At 63.2% G+C, this 24,800-nt stretch overlaps 4 protein-coding genes and 1 long non-coding RNA gene across 17 annotated transcripts in view; 3 read left to right on the top strand and 2 right to left on the bottom strand.

The window, feature by feature from the left end:
- Nucleotides 1-1,111: 1,111 nt before the first annotated feature.
- Nucleotides 1,112-2,592, bottom strand: LOC123602134. Its single transcript, XR_006714380.1, has 4 exons — nucleotides 2,540-2,592; nucleotides 2,092-2,188; nucleotides 1,619-1,781; nucleotides 1,112-1,479 (listed from the first exon to the last, which is right to left on the bottom strand). It is a non-coding gene; the product is annotated as an uncharacterized LOC123602134 (long non-coding RNA).
- Nucleotides 2,593-5,651: 3,059 nt separating this feature from the next.
- Nucleotides 5,652-7,249, top strand: SCT (secretin). Its single transcript, XM_045487222.1, has 4 exons — nucleotides 5,652-5,904; nucleotides 5,993-6,094; nucleotides 6,229-6,321; nucleotides 6,608-7,249. The coding sequence occupies exons 1-4, from the start codon at nucleotides 5,825-5,827 to the stop codon at nucleotides 6,729-6,731; spliced, it is 399 nt and encodes a 132-aa protein (XP_045343178.1). The 5' UTR covers nucleotides 5,652-5,824; the 3' UTR covers nucleotides 6,732-7,249.
- Nucleotides 7,250-8,188: 939 nt separating this feature from the next.
- Nucleotides 8,189-15,127, top strand: CDHR5 (cadherin related family member 5). 3 transcript variants are annotated; one of them, XM_045486444.1, is made up of 15 exons: nucleotides 8,189-8,354; nucleotides 8,436-8,611; nucleotides 9,010-9,060; nucleotides 10,391-10,483; nucleotides 10,609-10,710; nucleotides 10,823-10,933; nucleotides 11,023-11,193; nucleotides 12,025-12,115; nucleotides 12,289-12,386; nucleotides 12,488-12,688; nucleotides 12,769-12,882; nucleotides 12,960-13,047; nucleotides 13,182-13,502; nucleotides 14,043-14,248; nucleotides 14,588-15,127. In XM_045486444.1, exons 1-15 carry the CDS (start codon nucleotides 8,204-8,206, stop codon nucleotides 15,029-15,031), a joined length of 2,418 nt encoding a protein of 805 aa, XP_045342400.1. In that variant the 5' UTR covers nucleotides 8,189-8,203; the 3' UTR covers nucleotides 15,032-15,127. The 3 variants fall into 3 exon arrangements, with proteins under 3 accessions (XP_045342400.1, XP_045342401.1, XP_045342402.1); XM_045486445.1 differs by having other exon boundaries at nucleotides 13,191-13,502; XM_045486446.1 differs by lacking the exon at nucleotides 13,182-13,502.
- Nucleotides 15,128-16,186: 1,059 nt separating this feature from the next.
- Nucleotides 16,187-19,339, top strand: IRF7 (interferon regulatory factor 7). Of its 2 annotated transcripts, none has more exons than XM_045486447.1 (10): nucleotides 16,187-16,298; nucleotides 16,546-16,862; nucleotides 16,946-17,108; nucleotides 17,191-17,398; nucleotides 17,630-17,688; nucleotides 17,779-17,986; nucleotides 18,167-18,262; nucleotides 18,340-18,849; nucleotides 18,947-19,065; nucleotides 19,139-19,339. In XM_045486447.1, the coding sequence occupies exons 2-10, from the start codon at nucleotides 16,843-16,845 to the stop codon at nucleotides 19,292-19,294; spliced, it is 1,539 nt and encodes a 512-aa protein (XP_045342403.1). In that variant the 5' UTR covers nucleotides 16,187-16,298; nucleotides 16,546-16,842; the 3' UTR covers nucleotides 19,295-19,339. The 2 variants fall into 2 exon arrangements, with proteins under 2 accessions (XP_045342403.1, XP_045342404.1); XM_045486448.1 differs by having other exon boundaries at nucleotides 17,633-17,688.
- A 176-nt stretch (nucleotides 19,340-19,515) lies between these two features.
- Nucleotides 19,516-24,800, bottom strand: part of PHRF1 (PHD and ring finger domains 1) — a 30,486-nt gene continuing 25,201 nt past the window's right edge. For all 10 annotated transcript variants that reach the window (XM_045486438.1, XM_045486436.1, XM_045486437.1 and 7 more), the window contains 5 exons: nucleotides 21,804-24,386; nucleotides 21,378-21,535; nucleotides 20,973-21,233; nucleotides 20,754-20,882; nucleotides 19,516-20,239 (listed from right to left, as the gene is read on the bottom strand). In XM_045486438.1, coding sequence (XP_045342394.1) covers nucleotides 19,829-20,239; nucleotides 20,754-20,882; nucleotides 20,973-21,233; nucleotides 21,378-21,535; nucleotides 21,804-24,386 — 3,542 coding nt within the window. In that variant the 3' untranslated portion in view covers nucleotides 19,516-19,828. The remainder of the gene's footprint in view (nucleotides 20,240-20,753; nucleotides 20,883-20,972; nucleotides 21,234-21,377; nucleotides 21,536-21,803; nucleotides 24,387-24,800) is intronic.

A 24,800-nucleotide genomic window follows, 5' to 3' on the forward strand; every position in this document is an offset into this window, starting at 1 on the left:
TCACCCTCAGCCTCAGCCTGTTATGACTAATAAATAAATCCAGCAAAGTTGTGGGATATGATATCGACGTATAAAAACCAGTTATACTTCTATACACTAGCAACAAACAATCCAAAAATGAAATGAAGAAAATAATTCACTTGCAACAGCATCGAAAAGAAGAAAATAGTTAGAAAGAAATTTAACCACGAAGGTGAAAGATGTGTTCACCGAAAGCAACAAAACATTGCTGGGGGGGGGAGGGTGGAGATTAAAGACAAGAATGAGTAAATCCAATGCGCGTGGCTTGGTAGACTCCATGTCGTTAAGATGGCTTTTCTCTCCAAACCAACATACAGATTTGGTATGCTCCCTATCAAAACCCCAAGGGCCCCTTTTTACAGAAATGGAAAAGTCACTCCTAAATTCATATGCAATTGTATGTAAGGAACCACAAATCACCAAGACAATCTTGAAAAAGAAAAGCAAAGTTGTAGGACTCAACTGCTCCTGATTTCAAAACTTACTACAAAGCTACAGGAATCAAACCAGTACGGTTTTGATTTCTTATAGATCAATGGAATAGGGTTGAGAATTGAGATGTAGACCCCCACATTTATAATCAATTTGTTTCCAACAAGAGTGTAAGATTGTTCACTGGGGGAAGAAGAGTTTCTTCCACATGGTGTTGGGACAACTGGCCGCCCACATGCAAAACAGTGGAGTTGAACCCCTACCTCACACCACACACTCAAAATAACTCAAAATGGATCAAAGATTTAAATATATGATCTAAAACTATAGAACTGTTAGAAGCAAATATAGGGGCAAATCTTCATGACTTTGAATTTGGCAATGGTTTCTTAATCCTAACACCAAAAGCACAAAGAAAACAAGTAGACCATTGGATTTCATAAACTTAACGTCTTTCTTTTTTAATGTTTTATTTATTTTTAAGACAGAGACAGAGCATGAGTGGAAATGAGGCAGAGAGACAGGGAGACACAGAATCCGAAGCAGGCTCCAGGCTCTGAGCTGTCAGCACAGAGCCCGACACGGGGCTCGAACTCATGAACCGTGAGATCATGACCTGAGCCAAAGTCGGATGCCCAACCGACTGAGCCACCCAGGCGCCCCTAAACTTAACATCTTTTGTGCATCAAAGGACACTGTCAAGAGAGTGAAAAGGAAACTCAGAATGGGAGAAAATATCCACAAATCACATAGCTGATGAGCCTAGTATCCAGAATATATAAAGAACTCTTAGAACTCAGTAGCAAAATGACAGCCCAATTTTAAAATCAGCAAAGGACTTAATGGACATTTCTCCAAGGAAGGTACATAAATGGCCAAGAAGCACATGAAATGATGCTCATTATTAGTAATTGAGGAGATGTGACCCAAAACCACAGTTTGATGCCCTCCTAAAGTTGATCTAAGTGTGATGCAGTTCCGATCAACCCCCTGGCAGTATCTTCTTGTAGAACCTGACAAGTTGCCCTGAAGTTTAAATGGAAATACAAACGGTCACAATAGCTCAGACGTCCTTGAAGCAAAACAGGGACAGCATTTGATGTGTTAGACAGTAAGACTTAAACGGTTACTGTGATTCAGATGGTGAATAATTAAGGCATCGCACCTGAGACGCCGCAGGAGTGAGATTCGGCCGCTGGCACATGGCAGAGAGCCCAGAAGTAGACCTGAGCGTACGCAGACGGGCGACTTACAAATAAAACGCATCGAAGGGCAGTGGAGAAAGGATGGCCTTTGTAATAACTGACGCTGGGCAACTGGACAGCCATCTAGACAAAAATGAAATTACTACCTCACGTCACACACAACATAAATTCCAGGTCTCGTTTGGGACTTGAAATAACGAAGCTTTGGGAGGTGATATATGGGAGGTGTCTTATCTTGCACAGGAGACGAAAATGTAACAAAATACTCTTAAGTTCCACCTCATTAATATTAGGACTGTTGCCTCCCTGTGTTCACCAACCCTAAACCATTCACGACCCTTTTGTAGTCCCCACCAGATCCCTGCTTTGAAAGACCCGTTTTAAAGCAATTGAGCCCTTATCCTGAATCCCCATAACCACTTCACTTTCGTACCTCCTTTAAAATCATTACTAAGACTGTCAGCTAATGTCCGTCCTTGCCAGGCGCTCGATAACTCAGCTCTGTCTGACCAGCAGGTTTCCTGGGTGATCTGCGGGGAGAGCAGACCGCAGTCCTTATCTTTTTGAGATATATACTGAAATCCTTACAGATGAACGATGCGGTTTCTGAGAATGATAAAAATTCGGCTCCAAAATTCATTTGAGAACAGAGAAAGTAGGGGTAGGTAAGATTGGTCATAAATGATCGACCCTGAGCAATGGTGCATAAGAGTTCATTATACTATTCTGTCTACTTTTGTGTGGTTTTAATTCTCTGTAATAATAAAAACAAGTTGTTTTCCCCCTAGTCCTTAAGAGGGTATGTTCATTAAGACTAAAATAAGGTTACGTGATATCGCTGTGAGCGCCAGGCTGATAGCCTGAAAGTATCAAGCCGGCACCTGAGTCAGGTTCCACGGTGCAGTTGTGTGGGCGAGGGAAGGCAGGGGAGAGTAGAGGAGTGTAGGTCTGGGAGAGGATGCCCCTAATGAGAACCAACGGTAGATACAATTAACTTGAAATTGACATTTAAATCTCCGTTGAAACAAACCCCCCCAAAAAGGAGTCGAGCTTGCTTTCTGCTCTTCGCTTATTCAGGGCATGAAATGGCGTCACACTGAGCTACGTTTCCAGCTTGGAACGCACTGCCTCCTACATTCACCCCGGGAAAATGAAGCTTCCTCTTCCTGCGAATCCTGGCCCCTGAACTTGGCCATTATGAGGATCTCTGCACAGAGTGATGTCCGATCCGGGGCTTTGAATGGCTGTTCATGTAAGCGACATCTCTGTGCGTTTGTAACAAGGACTCAGCTGAGAGTGAAATGCTGGGGACCCGGGCTGGGGGGGGGTGCTCCCTGAAACCTGTGGGTTGGGAGTGGCACTTTGCAGGGCACCTGGCTGGTGCAACACTTGATCTTGGGGTTGTGAGCTTGAGCCCCCACGTTGGGGATGGAGGTGACTTAAAAATTTTAAAAATCCTGGGGTGCCTGGGTGGCTCAGTCGGTTGAGCGTCCGACTTTGGCTCAGGTCATGATCTCACGGTTCGTGGGTTCGAGCCCCGCGTCGGGCTCTGTGCTGCCGGCTCGGAGCCTGGATCCTGCCTCGGATTCTGTGTCTCCTTGTCTCTCTGCCCCTCCCAACTTGTGCTCTGTCTCTCTATGTCTCTCAACAAATAAATCAATGTAAGATAAAAATTAAAAAAAAACTTCTAAAAATCTTTTTAAAAAGGTGGCATTTTGCAGTCGTGGCCTGTATCCCATGTTGTTTGTTTCAAAGTAGAGCAGAGAATGGGAAGCGAAGCTTGAGGCAGCGCCACGTTTCTTAGGTGTCCTCCTTCCTGATTCCCGGCGCGGCGGCACAGGCAGGGGTGTCTCGGCGGCGAGTCTCCACCCACGCGGGACAAACCGCGGCACAGCAGGTGTGGGAGGGCCCAGGGAGGGGCCGTCCCTGGAGAAACCCTGGGCAGCAGAGAAGGCGGTAGAAACAAATATCCTGTGACAGGAGGCCTCTCCCTGGCCGCACCCTCCGTCTGTCCCTCTGAGCCAGCGACTGTGGCTTCATGAAGCTGTGACCAGAGGCGCTCAGGGCCGAGGATCTGACCCCAGAGGTGCAGCGGGAGGGAAGCCTCTGGGGTGACGGAGTGCAGGTGTTGTGTCCCGACTGTGGTGGTGGTTACACGAGTCAAGACTTGTGCCAAAATTCATTTTTTTACTGCACGTTAATTTTGCTGTAGATTTTGTAAACTTCAATTTTAGTGGACTTTCGATAAACGGGAATATTTTTCTTAGGAAGCTGTTCCCCGGGGGCTTGAGCGTTTGAGGTGCTGAGAAGTCTGACTGACACCAGTGTCGGGAGTGGGCGTGTTCCCATGGACGTGACCGACCTGTGAATGGTGTGAAAGCATAGGGCGTTTTAATCTGCCGACTTCGTGCAGGAATAAGCCACAGCAGCTGCTTAAAAACACGTGTAAAGAAAGCAGCTATCGCCACGCGCCTGTTACAATGGCCCAAAACCCAAACGCCCGCACCAAGGATGTGCGTCTCGTTCAGGGCCGGGAGGAGCGCGGATCGGTGCGTTGGGAAAGTCTGGCAGTCTCTTACAAAAGTGACCATCCCATCCAACAATCACGCGCTTTGTATTTATCCCGAAGAGCTGGAAATTGATGTCCACCCAAAAGCCTGCACACGGTTGTTCATCACAGCTTTGTTCACAACTGCCAACCCTCGGGAGCGGCCGAGGTGTCCTTTGGTAGGTGGGTGGGTTAGCTGTGGTGCGTCCACACCAGGGACTATGACAGTGGGCTCGGCGCAAAGTTCAGGGACTGGGGACTGAAGGACGAGCAGCTGGGGCACAAGGAATTAGGGGCACTGAGCCAGGACAGGCCAGAGTTGGATGCACTCATCGTGCATCTGCGAAAACACTCGTTTACACACTGGGATGAGCGCTAAAGTAAATCATGTGCCAGGCCATCAGAGCTAATGTTTGGACCGGACGCTCATCAGTTGTCCCGCAGGACGTTAGGGGCGGGGGGGCTGGGCCTGGGTCTGCTCCTTTCTGCTCAGTTTTTCTGTAACCCTCGAACTGCTCTTTTAAAAAGTCTACTAATTATTTTTCTTAAAATTTTTAATGTTTATTTTTGAGAGAGAGAGAGAGAGAGAGAGTGTGTGAGCAGGGGAGGGGCCGAGAGAGAGGGAAACACAGAATCCGAAGCAGGTTCCAGGCTCTGAGCTGTCAGCACAGAGCCAGACGTGGGGCTGGAACTCACGGACCTTGAGATCATGACCCGAGCGGAAGTCGGTCCCTTAATGGACTGCGCCCCGCAGGCGCCCCTCTACTAACTATTTTTAAATGAATGTGAAGCTTGGCCGGCTCCCTTGGTGGCGCACCACTCTTGATCTCAGGGTTGTGAGTTCGAGCCCCACCTTGGTGTGGAGATTACTTAAAAATGAAATCTTAAGGAAAAAAAAAAAAAAAAAAGAATGCAAAGTCTAACAGAAGAACTACTAGTTTATTATAAGTCCATTCACTGGACTCCTAATTTATGTTCACGGATGTCAGCAGTCCTGGTTCTAGAAGCCGAACCTGACCTAAGCCCCAAACGAGGGAGCAGGAGTCACCCAGCTGCCGTCTTTCTTCTGTCCCCTTTCCGCACCTCCACCTCCTGTCCTCGGAAAGTTCAAATGCAGGGAGCCCCGGGGGGGGGGGGGGGGGGGGGGGGGGGGCTCGACCCCAGCTCGGCCTGCATCCGGCCGGGGCCTCTCCAGCGGAGTCGGCGCGTCGGGTGGACGCCCCCTGGTCCCGGCCTCCGCCCTCGTGCCGCCCCCCACGCCGCGCCCCTCTGCGCCGCGAGGGTGGTGCCCGGCCCCCGCCGCGCCTCGGAAGCGCGTCGGGGCGAGGCTCTGAGGCTTTGCTCCTGCCGTTCCTCATGCAGGCCCGCCCCCCCCCCCCACATCCCCAGCCGGCCGAGGGGCGCCGACGCGGCGCTGAGGGCGGGCAGGCCAGCCGGGGCGACAGCTGGGGGGGCGGCCCTGACCTTCCCGCGCGATCGATGGGGGCGCGGCCGGGCTGCGCGGAGCCGGGGCGGTGCCGAGCGCCCCCGGCCCGCCCCGCACGGACACTATAAAGGGGCGGCCGGGGCCCGGGCGGCGGCGGCAGCGCTCAGCACCCCCTGCGCGCCCACCACGGCCATGCGGCCCCTGCTGCTGCTGCTGCTGCTGCTGCCGCCGCTGCTGCTGCCGGGCTCCGCCGCGCGCCCCGCGCCCCCCAGGTGAGCCCGCGCCCGCGCCCGCCCCTCGGACCCCGCCCCGCCCCCGCCCGGCCCTGACCTGGCCCGTGGCCCCGCCGTCCCTCCCCAGGGCCCCGCGCCACTCGGATGGGACGTTCACCAGCGAGCTCAGCCGCCTGCGGGAGAGCGCGCGTCTGCAGCGACTGCTGCAGGGCCTGGTGGGGAAGCGCAGGTGAGGGGCCGGGGCCGCGGGGAGGGGGGGCCGCGGGGTGGGGGGGGCGCAGGCGAGGGGCCGGCGCCGAGGGAGGGGCGCGGGGGCGGCGCCCCCCAGCTCCAGGACTAATTCCGACTTGGCGTGGGGGGCAGCGAGCTGGACACAGAGAACGGCACGAGCTGGACCAAGTCGTCTGAGGGCCGCTTCTGCCTGCAGTGGCCCCACTCGCCCGCCCTGCAGGCCTGGTGAGCGCCACCAGCCCCCACCAGCCCCCCCACCTCCCCGCCCCAGCCCCCGGCCTGGCCCCAGCCGCCACCACCAGCCCGTCCCTCCCCATCCACCCACAAGCTTCTGCCCCAGCCCCTCCCCCTGGTCCCCTGCGGCACCCTAGATCCACGGCAGGAACTGGACAGACAGGGGCGGGGAGTGGGGGGGGGGGGTCTGGGAAGGAAAAAGAGCCGGTGACCAGAGGAGGCACAGTTTGGCCAGATGGGTGGCAGCGTCCAGCCCCTAACCTGGCTGTCTCCACAGGATGCCCCTGAGGGACCCCCTGGATGAGGCCTGGTCTCCCCAGCTGCCTCTTGGACCCGGGTCTGGGGCCGCATTTTCACAGCCGGCCGTGCCTCCTGCTGAGATGTCACGGATGAGGCCCTGAGGAAGAAGGAGCCTCCCCTCTGTCTGCAAGGGGAGCACCGTGGAGCCCAGGCCAGGGAGGGGTGGAGCGGGAGGAGGAGGGGTTGCACCTGTCACCAATAAAGGAGGAATTCAGACACCGGCCCCATGAGCTCACTCAGTGCGCCGTCTCTGTGCCATCAAGGCAGCCCTGCAGGGCGGAAGGACCCTGTCCACAGGTTCTGGGGCTGCAGCCACACCCAGCTGCCCTTTAAACCTGGGAAGCCAGCAGGGCGCCTCACCTTCCTTATCTCTCGTGTCCCGTTGACCGAGCTCCCCAGAGACAGTCTGCACCCCTGTCATCTACTCCGCACTCAGGGGACCTGGGTGGGTGGGGGGCACAGGATGTCTTCCAGCCCCGGCCCCAGGGCCCTGCGGTCAGTGTGCCGGGCAGGTGGTGGAGGCCGTCTGAGGGGGCACGGAGAGTGACAGGACCCTCACCTAGGGGCTCAGGAGTCCACTCCAGAGAGACAGACAGAGACCCAAGCGTATGTCTTGGCTCCTGGTCCGAGCTCTGTGGCCTCAGACAAGTGGCTTGACCACTCTGAGCCTGTGGAATGGGGACGGTGATGACACCCCAAGTGGTGCTGGGGTCGCTGGAAGCCATGGAGGCCCTCCCAGCGCAGGCAGAGGCGCCAGGAGCCCCCAGTGCAGCAGCAGCAGCAGAGCAAAGGCCTAGAGACCCGAAGGCCCACGACCGCCACGGTCACGGCAGCCCCTCTCCTGTCCCCATCCAGTGGCCTCTCCCCAGCCGCTGAGAGCTTGGGGGGGGGCCCTTGGGGGTAGGGCAGTCGGGTGCCTGGGCCCGGGAGCCTTGCCAGGACCCCCTCTTTGTCAAGCTCCAGAGCCCATGGGGAGCTGGGTTGCCCCCTGGGAGCCCCCAGCTGCCTGCTGCCATCCCCATCACGGTGGCCCTGCCCAGCCCCCCTTGGAGGAGAATGGCTTGTTTCCAAGACAGACAGGGGTAACCCCGGACACAAACAACCTTTTCTTTCCAGACCTAGGTGGTTGGTGTGGGAAGAGGGTGGTCCTGCCGGGAGCATCTGGGCCCTGAAGCCGGCTCCCAGATGATTCGGGCAGAAGCGTCCAGCAGAGGGGCAGCAGGCCTGGGGGGTGGGCACAGCAGACACAGGAGCCAGGGCTGAGGCCCCGCCCCAGTCCCCGCTCCTCCAGGCTCTAACGCCCTGCCCCAGCTTCTGCCCACCCCCCCAGGCATACCCCCAGCCACCCCCCCCCACCCCCCCCACCCCCCCAGCCAGGCCCACGGTGCCCTGATCGGCTCTCTGAGCGACTTCCGCCTCCCGCCTTGGCGTCTGTGAGTTGAGCCCCCGGGGGCCCACACACGTGGCCCAGCTGGGCCACCACCGGGTCTCCCCTCCTGGCCACGGGCCGGGCCTGGCCAGGCGGCCGGCGAGAGCCCCCTTGGTGGAGGCCGGTGGCTTGTAAAGGATCATAATGTGGGGCGGTGCCCGGCAGGGGCGAAGGTCGCCCAGCCTGAGAAGGCACCAGCACCAGCGGCTCGGAGGGTCCCGCTGGCGGACGGCCGCCGAGATGGGGGCTTGGGCCCTGCTGCTGCCGCTGCTCATGGCCACGGCCCAGGCCCAGGGTACCTGCGGGGCGGTGGCGGTGGAGCTGGGCAGCAGGCGGGTGGAGGGAGGGCACTGACCCCTCCTCTCCCACTCTCCAGTCTGCTCTGTGAGCAACACCTACTTCGAAGTCCCGGAGAACACGAATCAGAGCGAGCCCCTGGCTGACATCTATGTCCCTGAAGGCCAGCAGGTGACCCTCGGACCCTCATCCACCCCCTTGGCGTTTCGGATCCAGGGGACTCAGCTGTTCCTCAATGTGACTCCTGACTACGAGGTGTGGATGGCGGGCCTAGGTGGGGCACCCCCGCGGGGGCAGCTGGGGGGCTCTCCCTCCACAGGACCTGTGCGGGCACCCACACTCCCCCCCCCCCCCCGGAGAACGGCTTTTCCAGGGTCTTTGGGTTTCAGTCTGCCCAGGGGTCCTGAGGGTTCTGTGCCCGCCAGGCAATGGCCCAGCCCTCTTGGGCCTCAAGGCTTCGTGGAGCACAGACCCCAGGGGGCGTGGGGCCCTTGGGGGCGCTGAGTGACCTCTGGACTTAGCACTGATGCTGGGGCCCCCGGGTGAGCGCCTGCCCCTCTCGGCCTGTCTCCTCGCTTGTGAAGCGGGGCCAGCGCGCTGCGATCAGCGGGGCAGGTGATCTCTGACACCTGTCTGTCCCCCGCCCCCTCCAGAAGCACACGATGCTGCAGGCACAGCTGGAGTGCAGAAGAGGTGACACCGTGGTGAGTCCCCCCCCATCCCACCCTGTGCTGCCACCCTGACCCTGTGACACCAGAGCACTCTGCCTGGTCCAGGGCCACTCCCTGGTGACCTCACTCTGTGGCATGTTTTCAAGAGTCACTCCCGGCTTGGCGCCCACACTTCCTCCAGCCCAGACGCTGCCCTGGGCTCCAGACGCCCCCCCCCCCAACACAGGAGGAGCCTCACCCTGCTGGTTTCCTCGCCCCCCACTCCCCCCTCACGTCTAGCAGCAAATCTGGTCACTCTGCCTCAAGCTGGACTCTAAGCTGACCAGACCCTTGGCCACCAGCATCTCCTTTCTAGAAACTGACAACTGGTCTGCTCGCTCCCCTCTCGGCCTTGGCCACCCCAGTCCAGTCTCATCGTGGCAGGACGATCTGATCAAGCAAGCGGCCCATCCTTGCCCTGGACGCCCCCGGCTGCTTTCTCACTTAGAACCAAGGCCAAGTGCGTTGTGCGGTGGGCAAGGCTGGGTGCATGGACCCCGACCCCGCTCCAGCTGGCCCTGTGCCCTCTCCCCGGATGTGCACCTGCCTGCCTCTCTCACCATCTCTTGACCAGTCTATTCTAAGCTGCAACCCCAGCCCCATGCACCTGTCAGCTCACAGGAACCACTGTCCACTCTCCCTGTCCTCGAGACCTGTGGGTGTCCCCCACAGACATCATGGCACACCACCCACAAGTATCTCGGGACGAGTCTCTGAAAGACAAGGACCCTTCTTAGACACGACCGTCACATTGTTGTCACCTGGAAAAAGTAGAAACTTCTCAGCATCACAAGACCCCTGACGTCTGCCTCTCCCCACAGTGGGGGTCTTTCCCATTTTGTTGAGTCAAGACCCCAGGGTGGCCACCTAATGAGACTGGCTGCTCTGTGTCTCAAGCCTCTTTCCTCCCTTCTTGCCTCCCTCCCTCTTTCTTTCTTGTTAAAGTTTATTTATTTAGGTAGTCTCTATGCCCAACGTGGGGCTCGAACTCACGGCCCCGAGATCAAGAGTCGCGCGCTCCCTCTTAAGCCTCTTTCCACCTGTGTGTTCTCCTTTCTGTTTTCCTTTTCCTTTGAGAGTTATTCTCGAGGCAACTCGACTGCTGCACCATCGCTCTCAGTTGGGATTTCGCTGGCCACCCTCCTGCCCCGCCCACCCGTGCCCGGTTACTTTTCTCCAGGGTACTCACCACCTCCTGTGCTCAGTAGTCGCTTCCTGCTGTCCGTCCGCAGTCCCTGTGAGCCGTACCCCAGGCCATCGGAGCGGCCCTCCGCTGGGGTGGGGACCTGCAGGGAGGAAGCTGACCGCCACCCTGTCCCCCTAGGTGACCCTGCTGAGGGTGTTTGTGTTCGTGTTGGACATCAATGACAACGCACCCGTGTTCCCCTTTGTGACCAAGGTTGAGAATGTCTCTGAGGTGAGTGAGGGGAGCCAGGGGCGAGGGGCCGGACAGCAGAGTGCTAGTGGCCATGGCTTGGCCTCAGAGATCAGTCCATGGGGGGGCAGGGGTACGGCTGGACCACTCCCCCTCCGTGCCCCCAGGACACTAAAGTGAACACCATCGTCGTCCCTGAGACCAAGCTGGAGGCCCACGATCCCGACAAGAGTGACATCTTGTTCTATACCCTCCAGGAGGTGACCCCGGTCAGTGTCCCCCGCCTCTGCACCAGCCCCAGCCCCTCCCTTCGGCCCCCGCCCCACCCCGGGTCCTCCCAGGGTCTCAGGCTGAGCCCCCCTCCCCCTCCCCCCTCCCCAGGGCGCCAGTCACTTCTTCTCCTTGGTGGGCACCAACCTCCCCGCCCTGCGGCTGGACCGGCCCCTGGACTTCTACCGGTGTCAGAACATGACGTTTCAGCTGCTGGCGCGGGTAAGCAGGCCTGGGCACTCAAGCCCCCCCCTGAGCCGCCCCCAGCCCGGGGCTCCCGGGCCTGACCTGGCCGGGTTCGGCTGTTGCAGGACACACAGGAGCAGAACGCAGCACCCAGCCACACGGCCACGGCCACCGTGACCCTGGAGGTGCAGCCTGCTGACCTTCGGCCCCCCTGGTTCCTGCCCTGTGCCTATTCAGACTCTTACGTCTGCATCCAAGCCGAGTACCACGGGGCTGTCCCCACAGGGCACACGCTGGTACTGGGGGCAGGGAGGGGCAGAATGGGCACCGGGGGGGTGGCCTGGGTGCCAAGTTTGGTTGTCGTTTTTTTTTTTTTAAATTTTTTTTTTTTTTTTTTTTTTTCAACGTTTATTTATTTTTGGGACAGAGAGAGACAGAGCATGAACGGGGGAGGGGCAGAGAGAGGGAGACACAGAATCGGAAACAGGCTCCAGGCTCTGAGCCATCAGCCCAGAGCCCGACGCGGGGCTCGAACTCACGGACCGCGAGATCGTGACCTGGCTGAAGTCGGACGCTTAACCGACTGCGCCACCCAGGCGCCCCTGGTTGTCGTTTTTATGTGGGCATCCCTTCGAAAGCCAGTCGCACCCAACCCGGGATGGGGAGACGTGAACAGCCTCTCTGCCCTTGGAGGGAGGGCGCAGGCTCAGCTGTCCTGGGGCGGAGCCAGACAGCCCCTGGGGACCCAGAGGGTGGTGGCTTGGAGGGGCCACGGCGGTGCTCCAGGGGGCAGCCGCCTCTCTGACCGGTTGACTGTCCCCTCTGGGCCCCGAGAGTCACCTTGAGGCAGCGGAGGGCAGCGGGGCCTGGACGCGGGCTCCAGGGCCTCCCGCTGTACGGAGGATCCCTGAGCCCAGACCCTGTGTGACCTCTTCCTGTCCCGCGCCTGTGCTACCTCTCCAAGCTCGAGCTGTTCGGATCAATCGGATCAGAACTGGCCGGGTCCCAGAGGGTGTGGTCAGCAGTCGTGAGAGACGACCAGCTGCCCCCTTGAGGGGAGCGGGAGGGGGCGAGCTAGGGCCGTCACACCAGCCCCATGGTGCCTCCTCCTGTCCCCATCCCCACAGCAAGGCCCCCTCACCCTGCGTCCTGGGCCCATCTATGCCGTGGACGGGGACCGGGGCATCAACCAGCGCATCCTCTATAGCATCGTGAGTGGTGAGTGTGCGCCACAGCCCTGCTTCTGTCCCCACACGACGTCCGGGACCCCATCCCCACCGTGGGCGGAGGAAGCCCCAGGGGCACCTGCCGGGTGGGCAGAGCCAGCTGGGACTCTAGGCCTCAGGCCTCCAGAGGGACCGAGAGGCCAGACGCTGCCACCACCCTCACAGAACGAGACGACGGCACGTTTGCCATAGACGCTGACTCGGGCAACCTCACCATGACCGGGGCCGTCCGCAGCCCAAAGACCTTCACTCTGCTGGTCAAGGTGGGCCCCCGGCCAGGCCTCCAAGCGCCCCTCCCGAGCTCCAGGCTGCGGCGCCCGCCCCTCCAGAACCTGCTGGTCACCGCGGCCTCCCCCACCCCTAGGGCGAGCAGGCCGACCACGCCCGCTACTCGGTGACCCGGGTCACGATCGAGGCCCGGAATGCCAACGGGAGCCTGCTCCAGTTCCCCGAGAGCCGGTACCGCGGCACCGTGGCTCTCGGCTCTGGCGCGGGCGTCCCGGTCAGGGACGCGGCCTCCCCCTCCCAGCCTCTGAGGATCTGGGCCTGGGACCCCGAGTTCCCGGTAGGCAGCGGCCCCTCTGTGGGTGGGCTGGGGGGCGGTGGGGGCAGCCCGGGCCCAGGACTCACTGGGACAGTGTCCAGGACTTCGACTCCGCCACCACCTATCGTATCACCAATAACACCAACTTCCGGATGGATGGCGAGACCGTGGTGACCGCTGCCCTGCTGGCAGACGAGGGGGTCTTCTATGCAGAGGTGAGGGCAGGGGGACGTCTCCGAGGGGCAGGGACTAAGGCGGGGCCTACGAGGGACAAGCCCCCTCTCTGCCCCAGGTTGAGGCCACGAACACAGTGACCGCAAGTGGAGCCACCACAGTGGTGGAAATTCAGGTCCTAGAAGAGGAGGCGCCCACCCCCACAGGTGAGCCTCTGGGGGACCCGGGTGACGGCTCAGCGGCGGGAGGGGGGGCTTTCTGCCACAGCCAGGGCGGTGCCTTCCCTGAGGCAGGCACGCTGGGGGCAGAGGCAAGCCCGCATCCTGCCCCTGGCCCCCAGGTCCCCCAGGCCCCCCAGAGCCCCCCACATCCCCAGAGGCTGGAGGAACATCGAGCAGAGCCACCACTGCGGAAGCCCCCAGGCCCCCGGGGCCCTCTCAGGGGTCCTACACGACCCGTTCTGGGTGGAGCACCGGCCCGCACCCTCCCTCGGGCACAACTCTGAGGCCACCTGCCTCATCTACGCCTGGGAGGCCCTCCAGTGTGGGAACCGGCACCTCCCTCCCACCAGCCTCACCCAGCGGGGGCTCAACACAGACGCTGAAGCCAGGAACCTCTCAGCCGATGTCCCCTGGGCCCAGCGGGGCCCCCCAGCCCTCAGGTAGCACCTCCCGGTTGCCCGAGAGTCACCCGGATGCCCCCTGACTCATACCGTGAGTGGTCCTGGGAATAACAGCAGGGAGGCTCCACCCCAGGGTGGCCCGGCAGGACCACGCCGACCGTAGGCCGCAAGGCAGTCTGCTCTGGTCCGGGCAGAGACGGGTTCGGGGGCCCCAACAAGGTAAACTGGGAAGGTGTGTGGAGGGGGGGGCAGAAGCCAGATTTGGGATCGAGGAGCGCCGCAATTCCAGGCCCCAGCACTGCCTTCAACCGCCTTCCTAGGGTGCTAGGCCCCTGCCTTCCCCTTGGAGCCAGGGGGCACGGATCCCCAGCTCCCTTGCCTCCCTTCAGCAGCCTGGCCACCCCCCCCCAGGGCCCCTGGGAACACACAGCCCCTTAGTTGGGGTGTCAGTAGCACCCACTCCCCAGAACCGCGGCTCTGGGAGGACGCCAAGCCCGGCTCGTGCTCGAGGCGTCCAGAGCCTGGTGCAGGCTGGGAAGTGCCAGAGGCGCCAACGGTAAGTGGCTGTCGGTGCTGCAGGGACGCCAGAGCCTGGAGGAGGCAGCACGGCAGGGGACAGCAAGCCAGGTGTCAGCCACACTGAGGACCAGCGCTTCTCCACCGTGGAGATGGCGGCCCTGGGCGGGGTGCTGGGCGCGCTGCTGGTTCTGACTCTGATCGCCCTCCTGATCCTCGTCCATAAGCATTACGGCCACCGGTTCAAGTGCTGCTCTGGTAAAGCTCAGGTGAGGCCCCGGGGGCCTTGGGGGAGCAGACAGGACAGGGACAGGGGAAGAGAGAGACAGGGACAGAGAAAGACAAGGAGACAGGGCTGTGCAGGTGAGGACCGAGCCACAGAAAGATGGAGAGGGGGACAGAGGAAGACGGAAAAGGGGCAGGAGAGGGAGGCGAGGAGACACGGGGTGCAGACACCGTAGCCCACGGAACGGGGAGGAGGCCGAAAGAGGCAGAGAAAGGAAGGACGAGAGCCTGGATCCTTGTCTCTGGGGAGGGCACCGGGGGTGGGGCCCAGCCCAGGCCTGGGGTCCCGGTTGATGTCCTGGCTGCCCCTGTCCCCTCCCCAGGAGCACCAGCACCCCCAGCTCTCGGGCTTTGACAACCAGGCCTTCCATGCCCCCCAAGAGTCCAACTGGGCACCGGCTCCCAGCCCCTCACCTGCCCCCACCCCGGCTGTGGCCCCGGAGCCTGCGCCCCCGGAGCCCCCCAGCCTCCAGTCCCTGGACCCTGCCTCCGAGTCCCCCGAGGTGGCCCGGGATGGGGGCGGCCCCGCGGCTGTGAGGTCCATCCTGACCAAGGAGCGGCGGCCCGAGAGCGGCTACAAGGCCGTGTGGTTTGGCGAGGACATCGGGGCCGAGGCCGACGTGGTGGTCCTCAACACGCCCGCCTCGGACGCGGCCGGCGCTGCCGACTCTGGCAGCGAGGACAGCAGTGACGAGGCCGAGGCCGAGGCCGAAGCCGAGGGCCCGGGCGGGGGTGCCCGCGACGACGCCAGCTCCACCTACGTGTAGCTGGGCTCCCTGCGTCCCTCGCTGGCCCACCCGGAGGTCGGCTGGGCTGCTCGCCCGCCCCCACTGCACCATGCACAATAAAGCGACGATTTCCAAGCTCGGCTGCGCCAAAGTCGATGGGCGGCCGGGGCGCGCAGGGTCCCCCTGGAGCTGCCGCCGGTGGGAGGTGACAGCGCGGCCCATATGCTGGGACGTCCCCGGCCCCTGCCTGCCGGGCGAGGCCGCTTCCCGTAAACCACCTGCTGTGCCTGCCAGCGAAGGGGCTTCCCAGGCCGGTGCCAGCTGGTGGCCCAGTTCCTCTCCTGGTCTAACCGCGCTGGAGGAGGGGCACCCTGCGCCGTGGATCCCCCCTCCCGACACGACATGCAGATTCTTGGCCTTGGGGAAACCGAGGAGCCGCCCTCAGGAACTCATTTTGGAGAGCAAGGTCCCTGGGGACCTTCCAGGGGGTCGCAGCCAGTGTTTCGGTGAGGTTCGGTGCAGAAAGCAAGCACCGTGCTCTGAGGCACTTGGCCCTGGCGTCTGGGCTGTGACCTGTGGCTCCGAGCAGAGGCTTGCCTGGGGTGACAGGAGCTGGGAGCGGGCAGCAGGCCCAGGCCGTGGGCCAGCATGGCAGGTGGGGCCGGTCGGCTACAATCAGAGGCCGAGGGGAACCAGAGCCACGGAGTAAGGGACAGAGCCCCCTCTACTGGCCTCCCCAGGGGAGGACCGCCGGCAGGACTTCCTCTCTGTCTCTCTGGATCGTCAGTGTTTTTCCTAATGAAAAGGCATCACGAATCTCTTGGCAAATGTCTTCTCAAGGGCACTCGAGTGCTCTGGTCTGAACAATTCCCATCAAGACTCCAAGCCGTACAGCTGCCAACATGCCCCACGCTGTCTCCCTTTGCCCACTTTTCCTTGAGAAGAGAAGCGCCGGGTTTCGTGTGAGGTTCCCCAGCGCCTCCCCCCGGCCCCTCCGCTAGTCGCCAGGGGCCCCCGGCCGGCGGCGTGTGCGGGAGGCGCCTTGAGGGAGAGGAGTGACTGGACCCCGCAGGGCCGGCCCCGCCCGCCGCCCCTCCGCGACCCCCGCCCGCCCCCAGGAGCTGGCGCGAGGGGCCTGGGGCACCGTCGTCCAGAGCACGTGACTTCCTCGGCTGCACCTGCAGCCCCCTCCCCCCGCCCCCCCGCCGGACCCGCCCCCGGCCCGCCCCCGCCTCGCCTCCATAAAAGCGCTGGTTCCCGGCCTCCCGGGAAGACGAACCGCCCGCCCCGGTGACCCGGCGCCCAGGTACGTGTGGGGCGAGCGGCGCGGCGCGGCGACGGGGAGGGTCCGGCCGGGGGAGTCGGGTCGGGACTGAGAGGTGGGGGCGCTGCCGGCGGAGGCCTCCCCCCTCCCGCCCCACGAAGGTTTAGGTTTCGCTTTCCCGCCGCCCGCGGTTTCGCTTTCCCGCCGCCGGCGGTTTCGCTTTCCTGGCGTCCCGGGCGCGCCCCCCTCCCCGCCCCCCGCGAGCGGCCGTCCCGTCGTGTCTCCGCAGGGTCCCGCCAGAGCCCTCGCGCCGCGTCTGGGCTCTGGCTCCACACCTGTGACTTCATGCGTGCGGCCGCTCGGATCCCGCACATTTGCGGTCACAGCACGGCCACCGCCGGCAAGAATCCCACGCCTTGGCGACGTCGTGGCCATCAGCCCTCCCCCCGCGTCTGTGGTCCCAACACCTTGACAGCGGGGCCACGCCTGCGACATCTTCGGTGACACGCGGGGAGCCCCTGTCACCCGTGCCCAGTCCTCCCAGCACCGCCCCCCGCCCCCTCCGCCCAGGGCTTCGGAGAGAGTCATGGCCGCGGCTCCCGAAAGGTGAGCGCCTGTCCCACCGCCAGGGTGCGCGGCCACGCCGCCCGGCCGGCCGCGCCCTGACCCCGCCGGTCCTCCGCCCGCAGGGGGCCCCCGCGCCCGCGGTTCGCGGACTGGCTTCTGGGGGAGGTCGGCAGCGGCCGCTACGAAGGCCTGCGGTGGCTGGACGCGGCCCGCACGCGCTTCCGCGTGCCTTGGAAGCACTTCGCGCGGAAGGACCTGGGCGAGGCCGACGCGCGCATCTTCAAGGTGGGGCTCCAGCCAGAAGGGAGGGCCGGCCCAGGCCCCGGCCCGCGCCCCCAAGCTCACACCTTCTTCCCCCTGACCCCAGGCCTGGGCCGTGGCCCGCGGCAGGTGGCCGCCCAGCAACAGCGGAAGTGACCAGCTGGCTGCCGAAGGCCCGCTCCGCGCCAGCTGGAAAACCAACTTCCGCTGTGCGCTGCACAGCACCCAGCGCTTTGTGATGCTGCAAGACAACTCGGGGGACCCCACCGACCCGCATAAGGTGTACGCGCTCAGCTCCGCACTGGGGTGGAGAGGTGAGGAGCCCGCGGGAGGCAGGTCGTCCAGGGCGGAGCCACGGTGCCAGGACACGTTGGGACTTTGCACTGGGCAGATCTGTGGTTTCTGAAACTGGCCTGGAAGAGGCCGGAGCCCGGTTGGGGAGGGCGGGGAAAGCTTATGTGGCCTGCTGGCACTAGTGGGGGGTGGGTCGGGGGCATCCACGCCCAGTGTCCCAATTTCCGAGTCTCATCCCAGTCCTCCCTCAGAAGGCCCAGGCACTAACCAGGGGGACGAGAAGGCCCCGGAAGACGCCCGACCCTTGATGGTAAGGTTGCTCTGCCCTCCCGGCTCCCGGGTGGGGGTGTCCACTCCTCGACGGAGCCAGGAGATGCTTACGCTGGCCCTTCTCCTGCAGGGTGGGCTCCCTAGGCCGTGCCCGGCAGGAGCTGCTGCTGAGAGGCAGGGGCCCAGGCTGAGCTCTGAGCTCTGTGCCCCCAGCTCCCCTTTGGGCCCCGCTGGCAATGCTGGGGACCTCTTGCTCCAGGCTCTGGAGCAGAGCTGCCTGGAGGACCATCTGCTGGAAGCTGCATGGGGGTTGGACCCTATCCCCCCGGAGGCCCCTGGTGAGACGCTGGGTTGGGTGGGAGTGCTCTGCCTTGCAGGGCCCCGTGCGTGCCAGGGGGAGGAGCAGGCAGGACCGCAGAGTCATTGTAGAGAAAGGGGAAGGGGGGGCGGGTAACCAGTAGAGACAGTGCCAGCCACAGCTGGGCCAGTACAGCTGCTTCCTCGGTCACCCTCCTCAGGCCCAGCGCTCCCCAACGTGGTGCCATACCTGCCTAGGGCAGTGGAGACAGCCCCCAGCCCCAGGCTGCAGGCCCTGCAGCAGGCCCAGGTGACAGGTGAGAGGAGTCGGGCGCAGGGCGTGAAAGAGGGAGGGGCCGGGGGACCCGGTGCCAGCTTCCGCCTTCCTCCCCAGACGCAGGCCCGGCCCCAGCCCTGGGGCCCTGGCAGCCCCCACGGGAGGTGGCGCCCGGCATCCGGACGGCAGGTGAGGTCGTGGCCGGGCCCGGCCGCTCACAGATCGGGTCACAGGCAGAGCCCAGCCCGGGGGCCCTGGAGGTGACCATCATGTACAAGGGCCGCACAGTGCTGCAGGAGACCGTGGGGCGTCCGAGCTTCGTGTTTCTGTATGGGTCCCCCAGCCCAGCCGCCGAGGCCGCAGAGCCCCAGCACGTGGCCTTCCCGAGCCCGGCCGAGCTCCCGGACCAGAAGCAGCTTCACTACACAGAGAAGCTCTTGCAGCACGTGGCCCCCGGCCTGCAGCTGGAGCTCCGGGGACCCAGGCTGTGGGCGCGGCGCCTGGGCAAATGCAAGGTCTACTGGGAGGTGGGCGGGCCCCTGGGCTCCGCCAGCCCCTCCACGCCCCCGTGCCTGCTGCAAAGGAACCAGGACACCCCCATCTTCGACTTCAGCGCCTTCTTCCGAGGTCAGTGATGCAGCCGACGGGGGCGGGGGGCGGGGGCCGCTGCCCTCCCCCGCCCCTCTCCTGCCCTCGTCCTGCTCACCACAGCCCTGCCCCACAGAGCTGGTAGAGTTCCGGGCTTGCCGGCTTCGGCGCTCCCCGCACTACACCATCTACCTGGGCTTTGGGCAGGACCTGTCGGCTGGGAGGCCCAAGGAGAAGAGCCTGGTCCTGGTGAAGGTGAGGCACGGGGTCCCGTGGGCAGGGCCACAGGCAGCCCAGCCCGTCTGGCCTGACGACATCCTCCCTGCAGCTGGAGCCGTGGCTGTGCCGGGCGCACCTGGAGTACGTGCAGCGAGAAGGCGTGTCCTCCCTGGACAGCAGCAGCCTCGGCCTCTGCCTGTCCAGCTGCAACAGCCTCTACGAGGCCCTGGAGCACTTCCTCATGGAGGTGGAACAGCCCGCCTAAGCGCCAGAGCCCTCTGCAGTCCAATAAAAGCAAACCAAGAAACCAGCGCTGGTGTCCTGAGCAGGGGCGGGCCGAGGGGTGGGGCCGGAACTCAACAAGGGGCCCCCCAGACTTCGACTTCGCATGCTCCCCACGCATGCCCCGGAAGGGAGGTGACCACCCCTCACCCGCCCACACACCCGTCCTTTTCTGTCTTCGTAATGAAGAAACAGGCCACACGCTTCAGAGCCAACAAACTCTACTCAGAATACAAAATGCTCTGGGGACAGCAGGTGTTTGCTCCTGCCAGGTGTGCTGGGGAGGGGGACGCGTGAATGGCCGACTCTGTGCCGTGTGCAGGGCTCTCCTGCCTTCCAGACCCACCAACACTGCTCTGCCCCGTGGGAGGGAGCAAACCGCGTCATTTACAGAACATCAAACAGAAAACGTGGGAAGGGCCTTCCCTTAATAGGATAGAAAATAAAATGAGGCCATCTGTGAGCTGGGTCGGGGAGCCCCCCTGCATTCCCCTGGCCCCTCCTGATCCCAAAGGCTTCACCTTTCAAATACTGAGTCAATCAAGAAGTTTCTAAAGATAATCCATTTTTGATAAATTAGAACACCATGGAAACAGTGTGTATCTATAATATACATATAAAAAAGTCCAGTTTTGAACCGTGAGCAAGACAGGGGCACAGACCACGTGTGGTCACAGGAACCCTGAACACAGGAGTGATGGCTGTCTCCAGAGTTGTCTGCTCCTGCCTCTCCCAACAGAGTGGCTCGGGGATGGGGACCGGTGCCCCCTTGCTCTGTGCCCGGCTCAGCTCTCGGTGCCCTGGGGGGTGCCTCCTCGCCGGCCTCAGCCCTCCTGTGTCTGCGCATGTGCCTGTACTTGTCCACGTAGGCCTTGACCAGGTTGGCCACCTTCACAGGGTTGATCTCCCCGCTCTTGCTGTGGCATATCTGGGGTGCAGGGGGTGGTGGGGAGGCACAGTTTACTCAGATGTCCCCACAGTGATCATGGGCCCTAAGAGTCCACATCACAAGGGACAGAGCACAACCTGCCCACCTGCCTCCCACGACTGCTGAGGGTCCGTCTCCAAGCCCGAGTGGTGCAGCCGGTGGGCTCCAGATCTGAACCTGACACCCTGGGCCTGAGAACTGCCCACCTCCCGGGGTCCTGTCTTCCTCCCGGCTGCAAGCTCAGTGTGCTAACTACCCTCTGCCACTCAGCCTATTTAACGAGTGACAAGGATGCTGTTCCGTCCCCTCACACACACACCGTCTACTCTTCCTGAGCACCTATGAGCTACGGTGATGGGACACAGCCGGCCCCTGGTGGCCAGGTCACACCAATATTGCCCCAGGCCTGGCTGCACAACCCCGGGCTGGAGCACCTTCTGGAGCCCGCATCAGCGGGAGACGGCACAGACCCGCCCCCGGGGCCACCTGACCCCGGTGCGGCACCCACACCCACCTTCTGCACTGCCTTGCGGAGAATGTCCTTATACTCGTCCTTTGTCACCTCCCTCTTCTGATAGAAGGGCTTGATGGCCAGCTTCACCTCCTCCACCGCCCGCTCCTGCGTGTGCAGCTTCTTCATGTACTGAGAACAAGGACGCCTGTGACCACCCGGCCCCGGGGGCACCCTTTAAGGAGAGGAGCCCGCCCCTGAGGAAGGAGGACGGACACTCACCTCCTCGGTTTTGGCCTTCTCCGCGGCAGGCCTGGGAGCAGCTGCTCTCTCCTCAGAGTTGCCAGCGACGGTGGCGTGGCCGGCTGGCTCTGAAGCCGTGGTCGGGGCAGCGGGCGCCGGGGCTGGGCTCTGTGCCACCCCACCGCTCGCCAGCGGGAGGCTCCCCTGCAGGATGAACTGGACCGTGGGCTGGCTGGCTGGCACGTAGGGCGGGAGACTCAAAGGGAGAGCTGGGGCGGTGGGCAGGTTGGGGGTATAAACCTGGGCAAAAATGCAGATCACTCAGCACAGATCTCAGGCTCCCGGCAGGAAGATCCCCGGCAGAGGGGGAAGTCCCTCAGCCCCAGCCTGGCATAGCCTGTGTGGCCCGGCACACGACCGCGTCCCTCCGGCCCAGGCACCTACCTGAGAGGGCTCGGCGTCCGGGAAGCCAGACTCTGCATGTGCATAGCCAGGGGCAGGCGGCTCAGAGAAGGATGCCTGCTGGAACACCACCGAGGGCCCCACGTCTTCTGTTTCCCAGGCCCCCTCCCGGGGCTTCTGAGGCCTGTGGAGCGGCGTTCCTGAGGACCAACACGGGAGGTGGGTGCTCTGTGGTTACCCCTGGGCCACAGGCTGCTTCCTGGCTGGGAAATTCCAGAAAAGCATCCCAGCAGCAAGGACCACGGGCCAGGCTGCAGCCATCTCCCTGCCCCGTGGCCTATGCTACTGAAGTGACCAAAGAGGTCCATGTACCACCCAGGGAGAGAAGACCGCCCCCACATACTGGTGGCCGCTCCGGGCCACCCCCATCCTCACACGCTGCCCTGGCCACCCTGCCACCCTACTCACGCAGGCCTCGCTCCTCGGCAGGGACACCACTCTCCGCTTCCTGCAGGTTCCAGGTGACTCTCTTCACCAGGGCTTTCGCCCGCAGCAAGGGGGTCTGAGAGGCGCCTTCCTCCTTCCCCACAGGCACCCCGACCCCAGCCTGGCTTCCCAGGGTGCCAGGCGCCGTGGCAGCCCCAGCAGCATCCTGCTGGAGCAAGGGTTTCTCTTGGGGGCCCTGTGCCTGGGGCAGGGGCTGCGCAGCCTCATCATCATGGATCAGTGCCACCTCGCGTCTGATGACAGCCACCAGGGCAGGGTCCTGCTGCTGGCTGGCTGGGGGCACCACAGGATTGGGTGGGAAGTCTCGCTCTGGGGAGGAATCCGTGCTCTCTGGGGAGGGCGGAGAGCTCATGTCATCAAGCTGCAGGAAGAAAGCGTCACTTGAAAACTCCTCAAAGACGTGCCCGGCCTCGACAGAGTCCCCATAATCAAGGTCCTCGGGTGGACACTCCGCGGGCACATCCGGGGCCTCCTTGTGGGCCTCGGCCCCTGCTGGAGAGGCGTCTGCTCCCACGGAGACCAGTGGCTTGGCCGGCTGCTCCCTGTCGGGCTTCTGCTCCTCCTGGGGAGGGGGCACCAACTTCCTCTCCGGAGAGCGAGGCCTCGGCCGCTTCTCATGGGAATGAGGCCGTTGATGCTCCCGGGACCTGTGCTCCGTGCTCGGCGACCGTGGAGACCCGGACTTGCGCTTCCTCCGCTCCCGGGAGCTCCACCTGACGCGGGGGCGCTCCCGAGGGCTCCTCTCCCGGGGGCTCCGCTCCCTTGTGTGCCGGTGCCTCCGGGCCCTCTCCAGGCTGCTGGGGGGGGAGCACTCCCTCCCCCGAGACCTGGACCCCGACCGCCTCCGCTTCCTCCTCCTGCTCTCTCTGCGTTCATGGGAGGAGCTGCCGGGGCTGCCTGAGCGGGAGCGGGACCGGGACCGCGACCGCCGCCGGCCGCGTCCCCAAGAGTCCCTCCTCCTCCTCCTGCCCTCATCCTTCACCTTCTTCCGCTTGGCTCGCTCGTGGCTGCTGGAGTGGTCACTGGAGGACCTGCGGCCCCGGGCCTTGGGCTGCTGCCTCTTGGGGTGCCCTTCACCAACCGGTGGGGACACCGACCGTGAGCTCCTCTCCCCAGAGCGGGAGCCTGAGCGGGAGCCGGAGCGGGTCCTCCTGTGCTCCCTGGCCTCAGCCCGCTTCCTCTTGGCCTTCTTCCTGCCACGGGAGCTGGATGTGGAGCGGGAGCAGGATGGGGGCCTCAGCTCCACGACCCTGTGGGTAGTTGTCTGCGGGGCGCCCGGGCTGGGTGGCGCCCCCGGCTCTACATCGGTCACGCAGGTCACCGTCCGCTCCTCGGAGCCAAAGAAGGTACTGCAGGGCAGCTGGTCCCTGTCCTCCCACGGCTCTGGGGGGGATGGCCTCTGCGCCCTGGAGGCCACGCCCTGGCCCTCGCACTCCAGGTCGGAGGAACCCTCGGCAGCCCCCTCGCCCCGGAGCTCGAGCGTGCTGGCGGAGGACCCGCGAGGGGACTCAGGCTCCGTCCCAAAGACCTTTTCCACCGTGTAGGAGGTGACACAGCGCACGGTCTGCAACGCCGGCGCCTTTGGGCTGTTGATGGAGATGGTGCGCGTGATCTCAGAGGGCAGGAGGCCAGAGCCCAGGCGCTCGGGGCTGCTGCCGGCGGAACCAGAGTCGGAGCCTGTGGGCTCGAAGGGGTCGTAGATCTCGCTCTTGAGCTGCTTGGCCTTCCTGATGGAGAAGAGGGGAGCGGGGTTCTCTTTCCTCTGCACCTTATTGTCGACAGGCCGGAACGTGTTACAAAAGCCGGGGTTAGAGAGTCTGCCGGAATGTGCCGTGTTCCCGGGAATATTGATCCTGAAGCTCTCGAAGGTCGAGCTGACACCCTTCCCCTTTGAGGGTCCCAGCGTGGCGGGGGACTGGGATCCACCCCCTGAGTGTGTGCCAGGCTCTTGTGGGCCCCTGCTGCTGGGCTCGCCCTCTGCACGGGCGCCGTGGCTGGGCTGCCCGGGGCCCTCCCTGCCCGTGAGCCGGCTGATGCAGGAGCTGGGGATCTCAACACGCTGCTCGCTGGCGGGGGCCGCATCCGCCCGCCGGCCGCCACCGTCCTCCCTTCTGACCTTCGGTATCCTGGGTAGCTCTGAGATGCTGGGCCTCCTGGGAGCTGGCTTCACGGCCTGTCCCTGCAGCGCACTGGCACGCGGCAAGTGAGAGCAGCTGCCCGAGGTCTTAGAGGACACAGAACTAAGGGGCCGAGTGTGCCTGCTGTCGCCATCACATCCAGGGGCGTCACTGTGCTTTAAGCCAGGCCTGCTTACGTTTGACAGGTTCTGAGCCTGACCCGACGGAGGGGTCACGGAGGAGTCCAGTCTCACGGCTGCCGCTGGGGTGAGAGCGGGGACGCAGGAGGGGGTGGGACCGCCGTGGCAGCGCAGCCCCGCACTCTGGAGCCCGCTGCCTGAGCGTGGCGCTCCGGGCAGCAGGCAGGCCCCGGGGCCTCTGCCCCCTCGGGGTGGAGCGCCTGAGCTTCTCGGAAAGGACACGGGTGCTGAAAGACACGAGAGTGAGTGGCCATCAGTTTCCACTGCCTCCTTTAAAAAGCGGTCATTTTGTTGGTCCAGGTCGAGATGACTTTCTCTTAGAAGCTGGGCTTTTAAATTCCTCTCTCTACTCACTCCTTGGGCTAGAGTCCTGTGCTCCTGGGGGCACGGGGTGAGAGGCCCCGGCCACACCCACAAGCAGTGCTCACTGGCCGCTGGAAGCGCCTGTGCCTGTTACACAGGGAGGCCCGGGAGGGGCCGCCCGGCTCTGCGCTGCCCTGCACCCCGTGGCTGGGCACCCCCAACCCCGAACACCCTCTAGGGCCCGGATGTGCAGGGGAGGGCTCCACAGCAGCCGGTTCTGTGGGCTGTGAGAGAACGCATGCCAGCCACATGCCAGCCACGCAGGGTCTGTGGGCTGC

This window comes from Leopardus geoffroyi, chromosome D1, assembly GCF_018350155.1.
Source record: "Leopardus geoffroyi isolate Oge1 chromosome D1, O.geoffroyi_Oge1_pat1.0, whole genome shotgun sequence".
Taxonomy (NCBI): Eukaryota; Metazoa; Chordata; class Mammalia; order Carnivora; family Felidae; genus Leopardus; species Leopardus geoffroyi.